Source organism: Perognathus longimembris, chromosome 8, assembly GCF_023159225.1.
Source record: "Perognathus longimembris pacificus isolate PPM17 chromosome 8, ASM2315922v1, whole genome shotgun sequence".
NCBI classification, from domain to species: domain Eukaryota; kingdom Metazoa; phylum Chordata; class Mammalia; order Rodentia; family Heteromyidae; genus Perognathus; species Perognathus longimembris.
This window is the reverse complement of record NC_063168.1, coordinates 25774582-25789358: the sequence shown is the minus strand read 5'-3', so window position 1 is coordinate 25789358 and position 14777 is coordinate 25774582. Positions and strand designations below refer to the sequence as shown.

The 14777-nt window shown below is 36.4% G+C and overlaps 1 protein-coding gene across 9 annotated transcripts in view; it reads right to left on the bottom strand.

The window, feature by feature from the left end:
* Positions 1–14777, bottom strand: part of Znf638 (zinc finger protein 638) — a 71418-nt gene that overhangs the window by 23227 nt on the left and 33414 nt on the right. For 6 of the 9 annotated variants that reach the window (XM_048352701.1, XM_048352702.1, XM_048352700.1 and 3 more), the window contains 8 exons: positions 13729–13784; positions 13034–13086; positions 9279–9329; positions 4826–4894; positions 3495–3581; positions 2953–3018; positions 2267–2307; positions 116–247 (listed from right to left, as the gene is read on the bottom strand). In XM_048352701.1, the coding sequence (XP_048208658.1) occupies positions 116–247; positions 2267–2307; positions 2953–3018; positions 3495–3581; positions 4826–4894; positions 9279–9329; positions 13034–13086; positions 13729–13784 (555 nt within the window). The remainder of the gene's footprint in view (positions 1–115; positions 248–2266; positions 2308–2952; positions 3019–3494; positions 3582–4825; positions 4895–9278; positions 9330–13033; positions 13087–13728; positions 13785–14777) is intronic. The other 3 variants (XM_048352704.1, XM_048352706.1, XM_048352708.1) reach the window with 3 other exon arrangements.

Below are 14777 nucleotides of genomic sequence, written 5' to 3'. Positions count from 1 at the left end.
TTAAAAACCACCTTAGGGTAAAACAGTTTTAGGCTATCTTAAATCATTAATATTTTCATAGATGTTTTTCTTCAAAGTGTGCTTGGAGACAACTGAGCAACAAATCAACTCTTACCTTTTTATGAGATGATAAAATCAAAACATCCTTTATACCACCAAATGGTTTTGCTAAGTTATAAATTTCTTCCACAGAACATCCTTTATTAGGCAAATCAGAAATAAGTACTACACACATTTCCTCTGTTTCCTTCAAAACAAATTAAGAAATTATTAATTTCCTTACCTGTTCTTTTATTTACTTAAGTTATACTTCATACTGTCATGTTACATTTGCATTTATTACAGAAAAAGCCTAATAAATTCAGAAGGCTGGTCTGAACCTCAAACCAAATGTTCCCTCCAAATACAGAGTAATTGTATAGTCATACCACCTGTTTAGTTCAGGTCTGTAGGTCTGTTTATTTGAAGACACAAGTCCACTTTTCTCTGACAAATGATTCTTTCTCCTTCCATTTACTACTGCCATGTCTATGCCCTGTTATGATGCTGATTTAGAGATTAGGGCTGTAAGTATTTTTATATTCCCAAATGACATTATCACTTTGAGGCAATATAAAAACAAATTCTTTTGGATTCCTAACTCACAAGTGCTTTGTTTTCTTCGATGCGTTCCTTAGCTCAGATATATTTTATTCTTTAGAACATATTGTCTTATCAAGCCAGTTTTTCCTTGTGTATATGTTTGGGAAAAAATATACTAAAGATGTGCTATAGCAATTCTGAGTTTTCCCTTGTGAGAAAAAGTAGCAACTTCCATAAACCACTGACTTCGAACTGTTGTGTTTTTTTAACCCAGCCAAGTTGTGTGTATTTATAAATCATCCCTTCAATAGTGCTTTAATGGAATAATATATTAGTTTCTTCTTGAAGAATAGGTTAGACATAAATGAATTTATGCTTACCACAAAGGGGCTAAAATCTTACTAGTTTATATTTTACTTGTTTACTTAGTAAGATTTTAGCTCTTTGTTTTGTTTTTGTCAGTTGTAGGGCTGGAACTCTGGGCCTGAACACAGTTTCTCAGCCATTCTATTTAGGGATAGTACTCTACCACTTTGAATTACAGCTCCATTTCCTGTTTTCAGGTGGTTAATTGGAGATAGTCTCACACAGACTTTACTGCCCAGGTTAGCTGCCAACAGCAACCCTCAGATTGCAGCCTCCTGAGAAGCTAGGATTATAGGTATGAGCCGGTAGCACCTAGCTAATATTTTGTTTAAGATATAACAACCCAGGTTGGACCATAACTGGTGATCTTCCCTCCTAGATTTCTGGCATGTGCCACCACAGCCAACAATTTTCACATATTCTTGCTGATATACATCACAAGGAAATAATAAAGTCTACCATATGTCTTTCAAATAAAATAGGCATCAACTTACACCGCCAAAATTAGGAACAAAGACATTCCCAAGTATTGAAAATACTACATCTCATATGCATGTAATAAGAAAAAATATTTCACATTTTTTTTTGTCAGTCCTAGTATCTGGGCACTGTCCCTGAGTTTCTTTTTGCTCAAGGCTAACACTCTACCACTTGAGCAACAGTGCCAGTTCTAGCCTTTTCTGCTTATGCGGTACCAAGGAATAGAATCCAGGTTTCATGCATGCTAGGCAAGCACTCTACCACTAAGCCACACTCCCAGCCAAGATTTCACAAATTTGTACTGGTTCTAATTTAACAATCTATTGTTGGGCACCAATAGCTTATGCCTATAATCATAGAGCCACTCAGGATGCCTATAATCATATAGCTAGCTACTCAGGAAGCTGAAATCTGAGGATCAAGGGTCGAACCCAACCCAGGCAGACAAATGAATAAGACTCTCATCTCCACCAAAAAGGAGAGGGAACAATGGCTTTATGATTTAAGCCAGCCCTGAACAAAATAAATCACATACACACACACCCCCACCTGAAAACACATACATTACAACTTAACAAGTAGTTCTCAGGGAAAAAAAGGCTGGAGGCATGGTTTAGAGCACATGCCTAGTAAGCACAAGATCGAAGTCCAAATTCCATCTACCTCCAAAAGAGAAAAAAATACATTTATTGATAATCCATTTCTAATTTTGGAGACTTACTCTGTAACTTAAGAGTAGTTTTTATGTACATTATTTTTTTACCTTAGTCTTAAAGAAAATGTATTTTGCCAAAAGTTTTTATGCCTTAAAGGAATAGAACAAAGTATAAAAACTAACCTTACTCACTGGTTCATTTTCTGTGGCCTCCAAAGCAGCTTCTTAACAACATAAAAACAATCAGTAGTTAAATATTTTTAAAATTCAGACACATACTTAATATGATGCTACTTTATTAAATGGTAATTAAATGAAAATGTATGTACTGATAAAAGGCTAGACAATTAGTAGGAAATAACTACAAGTGACATGAGCTTCTAAAAAACATCTGGCTTATTCCTTAATTTCAGAATAATCCACAGTAAAAACAAAGTCTAATATCATATTCCATTTTTTAAATTTAATTAATTAATTTATTTTGGTGCCAGTCCTAGGACTTGAACTTAGGGCCAGGGTGCTTTCCCTGACTTTTTTTTTCTTTTTCTCTCTCAAGGCTGGTACTCTATACAACGTGAGCCATAGCTCATCTCCTGGGTGTTTTTATTGTTATTTTTGATAGCTTGTTGGAGATAAAAGTCTCTCAGAGTTTCCTGCCTGGGCTGGCTACAAGGGCAATTCTAAAATCTCAACACCACTTGAGTAGCTAGGATTGCAGGCATGAGACAACAAAGTGGTTCTAATATTCTTAACTTGACTTAGTATGATTCTGGTTTTCAGGGAAAAATATGCATAACAAAAATTTAAAACTCTAATTTTCCATCTATCTTTAAATACAAGAGAACAAAATATAATTTCTACTGGCCTACCTGAAACAATCTCTTCAGCATTATCAATGACTTTGATTTCCACATTGGCCTTTATTTCAGCGTTTGCTGCATGAAATAGTTTTAACAGTCTAAAAAACACTAATATCAATGAACTAATAAATCTACACAAGAATTTTGGCATATTGTCAATTTCAAGTTTTCTCATTCTAACCTAAGTGAAATTTAATATATAAGCTTTTTTTTTTTCCCCAGTGCTGCACCTCGTGCCTGAACTCAGGGCCTATGTGCTGTCCCTGAGCTTGCTCAACTAGTGCTCTACTACTTGAGCCAAAGCTCAACTTCTGGCTTTTTGGTGGTTAACTGGAGATAAGACTTTGCTGCCCAGGCTGGATTTGAACCATGATCCTCAGACCTCAGCCTCTTGAATACCTAGGATTATAGGTATGAGCGACCAGGGCCCAGCTTATATAAACTTCTTATATAAACTTCCTTTTGAGAATCATTAAGGAAAATTTCAAAATATACCATGAAGGCACAAAAAGATCTAATTAAAATACTAAATAACAGCACTTCCAGCTTACCTGGTACTGGCACAGGCTTACTGGAGTCTTTGTTTTTAGTATTGCTAGGCTTCTTAGCTTCTAGGGACTTCTTTCCAGTAGACTTTGCTGTTAAAAGGAAAATTGATTACAGATATGGGTCTGCTCAATCACTTAGCATGTTTCAAACTAATATATGTGTATAAACAGCACAGTTTAATTATAAAGGCAGTTCTTTGCATGTGCTATTTATATTTGTTATCTGTTCACCAGTAATATTAAAAGCAAATTTAGGTTGAGTTACAGTTGTGTGTGTGTGTGCCATTACTGGGACTTGACATTTAGCTTTTGTGCACAAGGCTACTGCTCTACCAACCACTTGAGTGACACCTCCAATTCTGAGTTTTTAGTGATTAATTGGAGATAGTAGTCTCCGACTTTCCTGCTGGGTCTGCCTTTGAACTGCAATCTTTAGAATTCAGCATCCTGAGTAGCTAGGATTACAGGTACTAGCCATCGGCACCTGCTGAGATTCAATGTTTTGATGGTTTCTGGCCAGTCTTAAATCCTCATGTGGCAGAAATACATACAAACAACCCCCGCCCAAAGTTTGACATTTTTGCTCACTGAAACTTTGCCATAGTAAGAATATTTATTTCAATGTGCTGCATTTACTTTAAGTCATTTTATATTTTTACAGAGAAAATGTATGCTAATATGGAAAGAAATATTAAAGTAACAAATATCAGAAGAATAAGCTATGAAATGCATACATGACAGTTTAAACAAATAAGTAAAACTTAAACCATTTGTGGGGGCAGAAACAGAGCAACCTACAATTATATATTTGTCAAAAGTAGACACTTATCCATACACACACACATATATATACATGTATCTATGACATTTATCTCTGTACAAAACCTTATATTCAACAGCAGATACTGTCCAAGATAAAGGTATCAATAAATAAAGTCCAAAATGGGTGAAATTTTAAATACCAAAGAGATATCAACTAAATTGTTTTTGTTTCTTTTGGTTGGCCATGGGGCTTGAACTTGAACGGTGTCCCCAAGCTCTTCAGCTCAAGGCTAGTGCTCTACCACTGGAGCCACAGCGCTACTTCCAGTTTTCTGGTGGTTAATTGAAGGTAAGAGTCTCAAGGACTTTCCTCCAAGGGGTGGCTTTGAACTGCAATCCTCAGATCACAGTCTCCTGAGTAGCTAGGATTGCAGGTGTGACCCACCAGTGTCCAGCCTAAATTGTTTAAGATGTTATTAGATACTAAAAATTATGAACCCAAACCTTTATATTGTACCATTTAAGAAAGAAGCAAAAATAAACTTAGTGAAACCTTTTATCTGAAGTCTTACCTGTTTTGATGGAAGCTTTACTTTTAGTCGCTACGGTTACAACAGATTTTACAGAACCAGCAGATTTCCCTAAATCAGAAAAGCTGCAGTCAAAACTGACTTACTTAACTGTGCTATCAGTCTCCAAAGAAACACACACACACACACAACAAAAAAATATAATAAAAAACATATCATTATCTTGGGGAGTGTAATTTTCTAGATCTAGCATGACAATAATTTCTTCTGATAAAAACCGAAAAAATGGAGTATGAATTTTATCTTGCTGTACTAACTATAGCCTCCATATCCACAATTCTTCGGAAGACAGGTGTGGTGGTAATATGTGTATCCCTAGCATTTTGGATGCTGAGGTAGGAGGATGATAAACTCAAGATCTGCTTGGTTTACATGGCAAATTGAAAGCAAGTCTGAGAGCTGAGGATTTAATTCAGTGGAACAGCACTTACCTGGCCAGTGTAAGGCCCTGAATTCAATACTCAGCTCAGAAAGTCTGAGCTATGGTGTAATCCTCTGACTCAAAAAAAAAAGAAATGGGAAGTAGCTCAATGGTGGTGTGCTCCCCTACCAAGCACAAAGGTCTGTGTTTGATCCTAGCACTTAAAAAAGAGAGGAAAACATATGAAAATATCTCAAGGTGGGACTGGAAGAATGACTCAAGTAACAGGGTGCCAACCAATGAATGAAAGTGAGTTTGAGTCCTAGTCTCAGACAAAAAAAACCCAAAACCTTAAAAGTCACATTTAAAAAAATGATCATGGGCTGGGAATGTGGCTTAGTGGTAGAGCACTTGCCTAGCATGCATGAAGCCCTGAGTTCCATTCCTCAACACCACATTAACAGGAAAAGCCAGAAATGGCGCTGTGGCTCAAGTGGCAGAATGCTAGCCTTCAGCCAAAAGAAGCCAAGGACAGTGTTCAGGCCCTGAGTCCAAGCACCATGACTGGCCAAAAAAAAAAACCCAAATAAACAAAAAACATAATTTTTTAAAATCCAGTACCGCTAAAGGAAACCTAAAGATTGCTTTCAGTCATTCCTAGTGTGGCCTACCTGTACAGAATTATATTGGTCTGATCTTTTTTTATTAACATACATTTCAACTGTTGCTTATTATTTTATTTTTTATTTTGTTTTGGTCAGTCCTGAGGCTTGAACTATGGGCCTGGGCCCTGTCCCTGAGCTCTTCAGCTCAAGGCTAGCACTCCACCACTTCGGCCACAGTGCCACTTACAGTTTTCTGGTGGTTAATCAGAGGTAAGAGTCTTATGGCCTTTCCTGCCTAGGCTAGCTTTGAACCTCGAGCCTCAGATCTCAGCCTCCTGAGAAGCTAGAATTACAGGCATGAGCCATCAGCACCGGATCTGTTGCTTGTTTTTCCATACTGTTTATGAAACTGTGATTATCAAAGTAACTGCAAAGACCGCAGTGAGCTAAAACCCTTTTCCATTCAGAAAGAAACAGAATATTTCTCTCTGAAAATTAGGATTCATAACAACTAGCAAGTAAAGAAAGAATTCAGAATCAGAAATCAGTAGGTCTATGTTCAATTCCAAATTAAAATTGAGATGCTTTGAAGCATTAACTGATTTCTGTGCATATCTCCCTACATACAAATAAGGGTGGTTACAAATACCTTGAAGAAATCTTATGAGACTACAATCATACTTTTGAAAATTATCACACATATCAACAAGCACTACCAACCATAAAAACCAATAGAAACAATCTATTAATCTGTGTGTGTGTGATGTGTATGTGCACGCGCATGTGCACTCCAGTGCTGGTCCTGGGGCTTGAACACAGGGATTGGGCGCTTTCCTTGACAGCTTTTATGCTCAAAGCAAACACTTTATCACTTGACCCACACCTCTATTTCTGGCTTTTTGGTGGTCAATTGGAAGTAAATCTCAGCATCTTCCTGCTTGGGCTAGCTTTCGAACCATGATACTCAGCTCTAAGTCTCTTGAGTAGTTAGAATTATAGGTGTGAGTCACAAATTCCCAGCTGCTTTTTATATCCAGGGAGGCTATAGCCACTTCAAAATGAGTAATATTAGAGTGTTCTATCTGCAGTTTCATTTTCCATAATTTCAGTTACCCACTGGCCAAAAATACTACATAGAAAATTTGAAAAATGATCCATAAGTATTAAATTAGGTACTGTGCTAAGTATTGTGATGAAATATCCAGCTATCCTGCTTCATCCTGGGACCTAAATTATCCTTTGTTCAGCACATACATTACCTAACCTGTCTATCAGTCACTTAGCAACAGCCTGTTATCGCACAATTGGAATACATTTATGTTCAAGTAACTTAACTTTGGCTACAAACTATAAGAGTAGTAATGGTGGCAATTCATGTATGCCAAAGAGAAGCCATAAAATGTTTCCTTTAGTAAAATGTTTATGTAGTACCAGATATTTAAGAGACAGAACTCAACTATTCTAATTATTTACGCAACTATTATTTTATTATCAGTGTTACTAATCTGACTGTGCCTAATTTACAAATTCAATTTTCTGTACTTATGACAATAAAATAGTACATACAGGATTTGGTAATGTTTTCAATTTTAAGCATGTAATGCAGTATATCCCTGTCCAGAAGGGGAACTATAGTACCAGTCCATATAGGGTGCCACCTAACCAGTCAATTCTTAGTTTAATTCAGAAGTTTCGCTGCACTGATAGGAACTGAATTTCAGTAAGCCATTAAGATATTTCCTTTACTATCCCTGTTATTATTGAAAATCAATTCACTGTACTCTATTTTGAGTACCAGAATTTAAGGAAATAATAGTAACAATAATTTCCAACAGTTAAGTCTTAACTAAGTGGCTTTAGCACCTAACACATCTAATCTCCAAAAGTGACTCCCATAAACCTAAAATCAGAGTGGTTATTAGAGTTCGTTAAGTAAACGAAAATTCAAGAGACTTTCTACCAATCCATTTGACTGCTTCTAAGAAACTAATACTTGAAAACTACTTATGCCACCAACCATGGATATTTCCTAGTTAATAACTGCTTCTATGCCTTTTTAATATAAGGCAGACAACTGTTCTTTATCCTAAATGTTGATACTGACTTAACCTTTTAAAAGAACAGGAGGCACTACAGATGAATGGATCCAAAAAATGTGGTACCTACACACAATGGAATACTACATAGCAATTAGAAATGACCAAATATTGGTATTCGCAGGGAAATGGTCAGAACTTGAACAAATAATGTTGAACGAGACAAGCCTAGATAGAACACAGAGAACACAGGGGCATGGTCTCCTTGATATATGACTGTTGGGGTGTTTGTGGGGTGGGGGGACAGTAGAGACAAGGCCGGCGAAACAAAAAACTTCTTTTCAAGTGGTATTTCCACAGGTTTGGGTCAGTGACCTTACATTATGTATCTAAAACCAAACAACTACTAAACATAAAAAGGTCTAGAATAGACCTATCAGTGGATCACAATAGCTCATCAGGTATGTACATATGATCATATAAGATGAGGATAAGCAAAAACAACTCCAAGAGAAGGACACAGGAGGATTCTATTGTTGATGTTACATTTAAAGTTATAGGTGAATTTCCTTTGGCATATGCTATGTGGTTACTGTGTATGATTTTGGTACACTGGGTATTGTATATATGCCTAGGAAAGGGAAAGAAAAATGAGGGTGTAAGATATCACAAGAAATGTACTCACTGCCTTATTATGTAACTGTACCCTTTTGCACAACACCTTGTCAACAAAATTAATTTAAAAAAAGATATGCATATCAAAAAAAAACAAAAAAAATTAAAAGAACAGGAGGGAAAGAAAAGAGAAATAGAGGATCATGCCAGGTTAAAGGAATGAATATATATATATATTTGTCAGCCATGGGGCTTCAACTCGGGACTGGGCGCTGACCTTGCGCTCTTTCACTCAAGGCTAGTGCTCTACCACTTTGAGCCACAACATCACTTCCAGTTTTCTAGCAGTTAACTGGAGATAAAGAGTCTCACAGACTTTTCTGATCTTTGCTGCCCAGGCTGGATTTGAACCATGATCCTCAGATCTCAGCCTCTTGAATAGGTAGGACTATACATGTGAGCCACCAGTAGCTGGCTCAAAATAATTAATAATTACTTTAAAATCCAGTATAGCTTATAAAAACTGCAAAAATATTAACATCTATTTTCTGGATCACTGAAAACTTGAGAGAGACATTTATCTCAATTATAGCAGGAAATCTCTGTGATATTCACCATAAGAAATATTTTATCCAGTTAAAATTATCTTATTTTCATATTACTGAGTTTCATTCCTCAAAACTGCTAGATGACTATAAATCTCAATGACAAGTACATATTGGATACATACTTAAGCATAGTGGTAGAGCACATAGCCAACATGCATTAGGCCTATACTTTAATACCCAGAAGAACAAGAAACATACACAAGAACATACCTGAAGATTTGTTTACTTTGGCTACTGATGTCTTAGCTTGTCCAATTTTGGCTGAAATAAGAATAACATCTCAATTACACATTATAAGTAAGATCATTTAGAATGAGGTAAGAATTACCCTTGCAATAATTTTGATAGAACACTGTGAGAAACCTCTCTCTCTCTCTCTGTTGGGGAATTACTTCTGAGGCTAATTCTTGGACATAGACTTGATATGTAAAAGGCACACACTTAAATTTTAATAATATTAAACTGTTGTCCAGGGGGCTATATCATTTAGTATTTGTATCAATAGTATGTGAGAATGACTTGCTATCATTTTTACACCAACAAAAGGTTATTTACCTAATCAATTTTCCACTGTAATAAAAACTGGTATGGTTTAATTTTAGCCTTAATTAGTGTTAATTTCCACATGCTTCAAAGTCTGCTTGTTCATATTATTTGCTAAATTATCTTTTGGGCTGGGTTTTTTTTTAAATTATTTACTAAATCTTTTTAAATACTAAAAGATAACTTTTTAAAAAAGGTATGCAATATACTTATGCAAAAACACTTTTATGTAATCAAATGTCTTAATACTTTCTTTTTGTGATACTGGGGCTTTAACTTATTCCTTAAACTTGCTAGGCAGGTGCCATCTGGGCCATGCCTCCAGCCCTTCACTTTTCAAGTTAAAAAAATATAGTCCGTATTTTTTCAGTACTTTTTTTTTTTTTTTAATCAAACTGATGTACAGAGAGGTTACAGTTTCAAACGTTAGGCATTGGATACATTTCTTGTACTGTTTGGTTACCTCATCCCTCATTCCCCCCTTCCCCCTCCCCCTTTCCTTCCCCCCCCCTTAAGTTGTTCAGTTGGTTTATACCAAACAGTTTTGCAAGTATTGCTTTTGTAGTTGTTTGTCTTTTTTTTACCCTGTGTCTCTCGATTTTGGTATTCCCTTTTAATATCCTAGTTCAAACACCCGTATGCACGTTTTCCAATACTTTCTTTTTGTGATACTGGGGCTTTAACTTATTATCCTTGAACTTGCTAGGCAGGTACCATCTGGGCCATGCCTCCAGCCCTTCACTTTACAAATTAAAAAAATATAGTCTGTATTTTTTCAGTACTTTTAAAAGCTTAAGTACACATTAAATTTCTGATCCATCTGTAACGTTTTTACCTATGTGCTTTACTTTTATTTCAATTTCATTTTCAAATTTTAAAACATTTTATTATTATAAAGGTGATGTTCAGAGGGATTACAATTATGTAAGTCAAGCAAAGAACACATTTCTTTTTGGATAATGTCACCCCCTTTCCTCACTCTTTACTTTTATCCAAAGTGAAAAAGTGGTTGGTCAACTGAATAATTGAATTTTCCCCCCACTAATGAAATTTATTACCATCATGATTTACTGATAAAAAAATGATATTTTTTGAAAGTTTTGGGAAGTATCTCTGAATTCTTTTAACCTAAAGACATTTTTATATACTATGCAGTATTACAAAACTATTCTAAATCTTTCAATGCTATAAAAGTCAATGTCATTTTCCTGTGATATTGTACTACAATTACATAACTATGGAACCTGGGACAGTCTTTTAATTTCTGACCTTTGTAGAGTTTTTCTGCCTGTCCTTCAGGTTCCTTTTTAAACATGCAAATGTTAGAATCAGTTCATATAGTTCAAAAATGTTTTAAGATTTTTTACTAGGTACATATTATGCACTAGTTTAAGAAAAAGGCATTTTGAAACTATGAGGCTATCTACCCAAGTCATTTTCTTACTTGAGCCTTATGTTGCACATGTAATTAATACACCAAAGTTCATTATATTATGTGCCTTCCCCTGCCCTTTATTCTTGATTTTCCCTCTCACTTCTTCCCTCTTAAACTTCCTTCCCTTCTTTCTTGGGTCTACACTAGAGTTTGAACTCAGAGCCTCTGAGCTGGTTCAATGTCACTCTACTACTAAAAGATATACCCATATCACTGCCTTTTTGCTAATTATTTTGAAGATGAAGCTGAGTGAACTTTACTGCCTGACTGGCCCTGTATTGAGACCCTCCATTGCTCAACCTCTGGAGATGCTAGAGTTACAGGTATATGCCAAGCAATTAAGTTCCAATACTGATTAAATGACTAAATGATCTGATGGTACTACTAGGTATTGGACTTAGAACCTTGAGCTTGCTAGCCAGGCACTCAACCACCTAAGTAATACCTCCATCTCTAAGTGGCTGGTCTTTATGTATAGTAATGCAACGGAACTACTATCATTACATATTTAAATTGATTCTCTGGGATTTTTCCATTATAACATTGGGATATATATGCACATATCTACATATAAACATGTATATACATACACATGTATGTACAGACAGACAGACAGACAGATATGCTAGAATGGATACTGAGGGTCTAGCAGGGATGGGTAGTTCATGCCTATAATCCCAGCTACTCTTGAAGCTGAAACTTAAGAGGACTGTGGTTTGAAGCCAGTCCAGGCAGAAAAGTCAGCAAGACTCCATTCCAATCAAACAACAAAATACTAGACTGGAAGTCTGGCTTAGGTGGTAGTAGAGTGTTAGCTATGAGCAAGAAAGATGAGGGGGGCTAGGAGTATGGCCTAGTGGCAATGAATGCTTGCCTCATATACATGAAGCCCAGGGTTCGATTCCCCAGCACCACATATATAGAAAATGACCAAGAGTGGCGCTGTGGCTCAAGCAGCGGAGTGCTAGCCTTGAACAAATAGAAGCCAGGGACAGTGCTCAGGCCCTGAGTCCAAGGCCCAGGACCGGCAGAAACAAAAAAATAAAATAAAAGAAAGATGAGGAAGGGTGAGATCATGAGTTAAAGTGTCAGCCCCAAAAATAAAAAGTAAAAGTAAAAAAGACAGGGGGGAAGGGTAAGAGGGAGGGGGTAGGAGGGGTATGAGGGACAAGGTAACAAACAGTACAAGAAATGTATCCAATGCCAACGTATGAAACTGTAACCTATCTGTACATCAGTTTTATAATAAAAACTTATTAAAAAATAAAAATAAATAAAAAAGAGCCATTGCAAATTACCAAGTACTCTTTTTAGTACCTAGAAAAAAGAAGTGAGGTATTTTCTTTCTATTTTCTCAGGGGGGGTGGGGTAGGGGAGGGGGGAAAGCTGGGTAGTTCTGGGGTTTGGCCAAAGCCTTGCCAGTCAGGTAAGAAGCCAGGGACAGTGCTCAGGCCGAGTCCACACCCCAGGACTGGCAACAACAACAAAAATCATCTCAGATGAGCCTTTGAAAGACAGATTAGGATTTTGTATCACCCCCTTATTTATCTTCAAAATCTTAGTTGACATTTTATATTCAGTACCTTGCCTGGCACCTATTAAACAGGAACTTATTAAATACAGTTCACTGGAAACCAGACAATTCTACAAATGTACAACACAAAGAACCAAGGGATAAAACTGCATGGCAGAGCTGGAAAATAAACTGTTCTGGTGGCTAAACATAACATACAGCCGTCATTTGTATGGAACAATTAGACTTTTAAAAAACCTCAGGGAAATGGTATGGTGGACATGCTTAGAATCTTATCTTATGTGGACAGAGGCTGAGGCAGTTTGGACTACATATAAAAAACAAAACAAAACAAACCCATATATACCTCCCTGACCTCCTCTAAAAGTTAAAGCTTGGGTTCCTCTCATAAAAGCACAATAAATGACATCTAACATCATTTTGCAAGAAGTTTCTAGTAGGTTGACAACTTACCAGAAGAAGCTGAAGAAGCTATTTCAACAGTTTTTGAAGAATCTGTATCTTTTCTATTTAAAAAGAAAGAAGCAATTAACAAATTTAAAGTGATTCTATTGTGTGGTGTGGTAAGTGTGTGTGTGTGTGTGTGTGTGTGTGTGTGTGTGTGTGTGTGTGTGTGTGTGTGTGTGTGTGTGTGTGTGTGTGTGTGTGTGTGTGTGTGTGTGTGTGTGTGTGTGTGTGTGTGTGTGTGTGTGTGTGTGTGTGTGTGTGTGTGTGTGTGTGTGTGTGTGTGTGTGTGTGTGTGTGTGTGTGTGTGTGTGTGTGTGTGTGTGTGTGTGTGCGCGCGCGCCTGCGTGCACCAGTTCCTAGGGCTTGAACTCAGAGTCTCAGTGTTATCTCTGACCTTTTCACATAAGGCTGGCACTCTACCACTTCAGCCAGAACTCCACTTCCAGCTTTTTGGTGGTTAATTGGAAATAAAAGAGTTTCATAGACTTTCCTGCCTGGGATGGCTCAAACCACAATCCTAAGATTTCAGATGCTAGGTGTGAGCCACTGGCACCCAGCTTAGTAATTCAATTTTAACACAGAAATTTCAGGTATCTAAAGGTTCCATTAAAACTATTGATAAGTTATGGAATATGCAGTTTCTAAAACTTACATTTCTTAATTCATAGGTACACTAATTTTTATGTTACGAAATCACTTACTTCAAAGCAGATGCAGATTTCTTTGAATCCGATGTCTTCTTCTTTATTTCTTTGTTCTACAAAAACAATATTTTGAACAATTTTTTAAATTAAAACAATTTAGAAAATATAGAAAGCTTACGAATTCAACAAAAAGCATTTTAAAAGATTCCTATTATGAAGTATAAATGCCTAGTATAAAGGTATTTTCTTCAATTTGTAATGATACAAAATAATTCTATATCCTACCTTTTACCACACCTGCCTGTTTTATCATTATTTTTCAAAATTATGATTTCTTGGAGTACTATGACATTTCAGATGACTAATTACTATCATATTGATCCTATCTGTCAGGGTAGATAGAATGTTATGATCACTACCAACAGCCTCAGAATGATGTCCTTGCTTTTTACCATTTACCCACAAAGTTTTTTTTTTGTTGTTTTTTTTTTTGGCCAGTCCTGGGCCTCGGACTCAGGGCCTGAGCACTGTCCCTGACTTCTTCCCGCTCAAGGCTAGCAGTCTACCACCTGAGCCACAGCGCCCCTTCTGGCCGTTTTCCATGTGTTGGAGGCAAGCACTCTTGCCACTAGGCCATATTCCCAGACCTACCCACAAACTTTTGACAACACAAAATTTGCCATTTCTAGACTCAGGAAAAAAAGTCAACACAGTAGTATCACCTTTCACTTTTTGCTATGTGTTCCAAAACATCTACTGAGTGCTTGAAATAATAGACAATATGGAACCCTACGTATACTTTTTCCTATACATACATGCATGCTTATTAGTCATGTTTTTAAAAGTTTTAAAAACAGTAACACAAAGTTACAAAACAGAGCAACTGTAATATTATAATAAAGTTATATGAATGTGGCATCTAAAATTATCTTACAATATTTTCACTTAAATAAAGTGCGTTATGGTTTCTCTTTTGACATACATGAATCACCAACATCACTAATCTTATACTTTGGGACTCTCAGTAAGTAAAATTTAGGTTCTCAAGCTTCGTGGCACTTCAGTGGTCAGTGTAACAAGATTCCAGTATTACGTGACTAAAAGAC